The sequence below is a fragment of the Cyprinodon variegatus genome, unplaced genomic scaffold (genome assembly GCF_000732505.1).
Source record: "Cyprinodon variegatus isolate N-32 unplaced genomic scaffold, C_variegatus-1.0 Scaffold881, whole genome shotgun sequence".
Lineage (NCBI taxonomy): Eukaryota > Metazoa > Chordata > Actinopteri > Cyprinodontiformes > Cyprinodontidae > Cyprinodon > Cyprinodon variegatus.
Window position 1 is genome coordinate 120,813 of NW_015151334.1, and position 1,331 is coordinate 122,143.

A 1,331-nucleotide genomic window follows, 5' to 3' on the forward strand; every position below is an offset into this window, starting at 1 on the left:
AACAGTAGGACTTACTGGCTCCACCTGAGCTGCTGCTCTGAACGAACCTCTTCTCCACGTACTTCTCTCTGATCCACATCTCTTTCTCTGACCTGAAACACAGAGCAGCTCCAGGGATTACAGATCGTCTCAGAAGAGGAAAGTCCTGCAGCTGTTCAGCAGATGTCACGCCTCACCTCGGACTGTCGGAGCCGGGTTTGACTCGTCCTTCCTCAGAACATCTGGCCTCGTAGATCCCATTCACCACATCGTTTCCCAAAACACACAGCAGCTGCAGAAGAAGGTGAATATGTGAAGATCTTTAAATGAAGAAATGATTATTAAAACCTAACATTTCTAATTGGTTTATTTGAAAAGAATGAACTTTTGGCAAGAAAAAACAAGCAGAACCTTTCCATTACTGAGACTACTGGTGGAGACAAAACCCAACTCAATTATAGGATTCTAAAAAATTAGAGGGCTCTAACCGAGGCGGTTTTCAGTTGATTTTGTTGAAGTGAACAAAAGAGGCAATAGTGCATAGATCTGTTATCATAGAGATTTAGATCTAGTTTGAAGACAAAGATGCACAAAAAACAACAAACATTTAGGATGTGACTTATTTCATAAAAAAATAGTTTGTTTCTGACAAAACCTCCGTATGTCAACAATTTAAACCAAACAAATGACAAACTGACAGATCTTTCATCCTACTACCCCAAGCAACTATTGAAATGTGGGATGTCTCGCTCCAATATTAGCCAAAAAACTAAAATCAGTCTCCCCTAGGATTCACAGACTCCCCTCCGTGCCGGGAGTTCCCCACATCCTGATGGCAGGAACTTCTGGTGGAGCGAATCACTGACCATGCATATGGAGAGGAGAATGATAAGAGTGAGGAGAGCCCCAGTCCAAAGCGCCAGAGGCTGTCCAGTCAGTCTGTTTTAGAACAGCTGACATCATCTTTGCCCCTGCCATCTACGCCTTCTCCCTTTTAAAATCTTCCTGTTAAAAGAGTTTTTCCTCTCCACTGTCGCTTTAAGCATGCTTAGTGTGATGGATTACCTTCGAGTCAATGAGATAAACTGGTTTTCCTCAGACAGAAAACTTTGTATCAATTTGACTGTATGATCAGGTGAACTTTAAGTGTCTTGAGATGACATGTGTTGTGAATTGGTGCTCTAGAAATAAACTGAATTGATCGTATTAGCCTGCATCTATAATCTCTAATATTAGATAGCTGATAGAAATACTCTGCTTCTTTTTGAAGAATGGATAATAATAAATAGGTTGGTGGTTCTCATACCTATTTTTGTGAATTATTGTTCTGTTTGAGTTATTTCACTTCAAGC

General features: G+C 40.6%; 1 protein-coding gene across 1 annotated transcript in view; it reads right to left on the bottom strand.

Annotated features, from left to right (window-relative positions):
* The window catches only part of LOC107099528 (arf-GAP with coiled-coil, ANK repeat and PH domain-containing protein 2-like), a 26,447-nt gene that overhangs the window by 7,289 nt on the left and 17,827 nt on the right, over positions 1 to 1,331 (bottom strand). Inside the window, exons 16-17 of the mRNA XM_015397689.1 lie at positions 177 to 271; positions 4 to 92 (exon numbers count right to left, since the gene is read on the bottom strand). Coding sequence (XP_015253175.1) covers positions 4 to 92; positions 177 to 271 — 184 coding nt within the window. The remainder of the gene's footprint in view (positions 1 to 3; positions 93 to 176; positions 272 to 1,331) is intronic.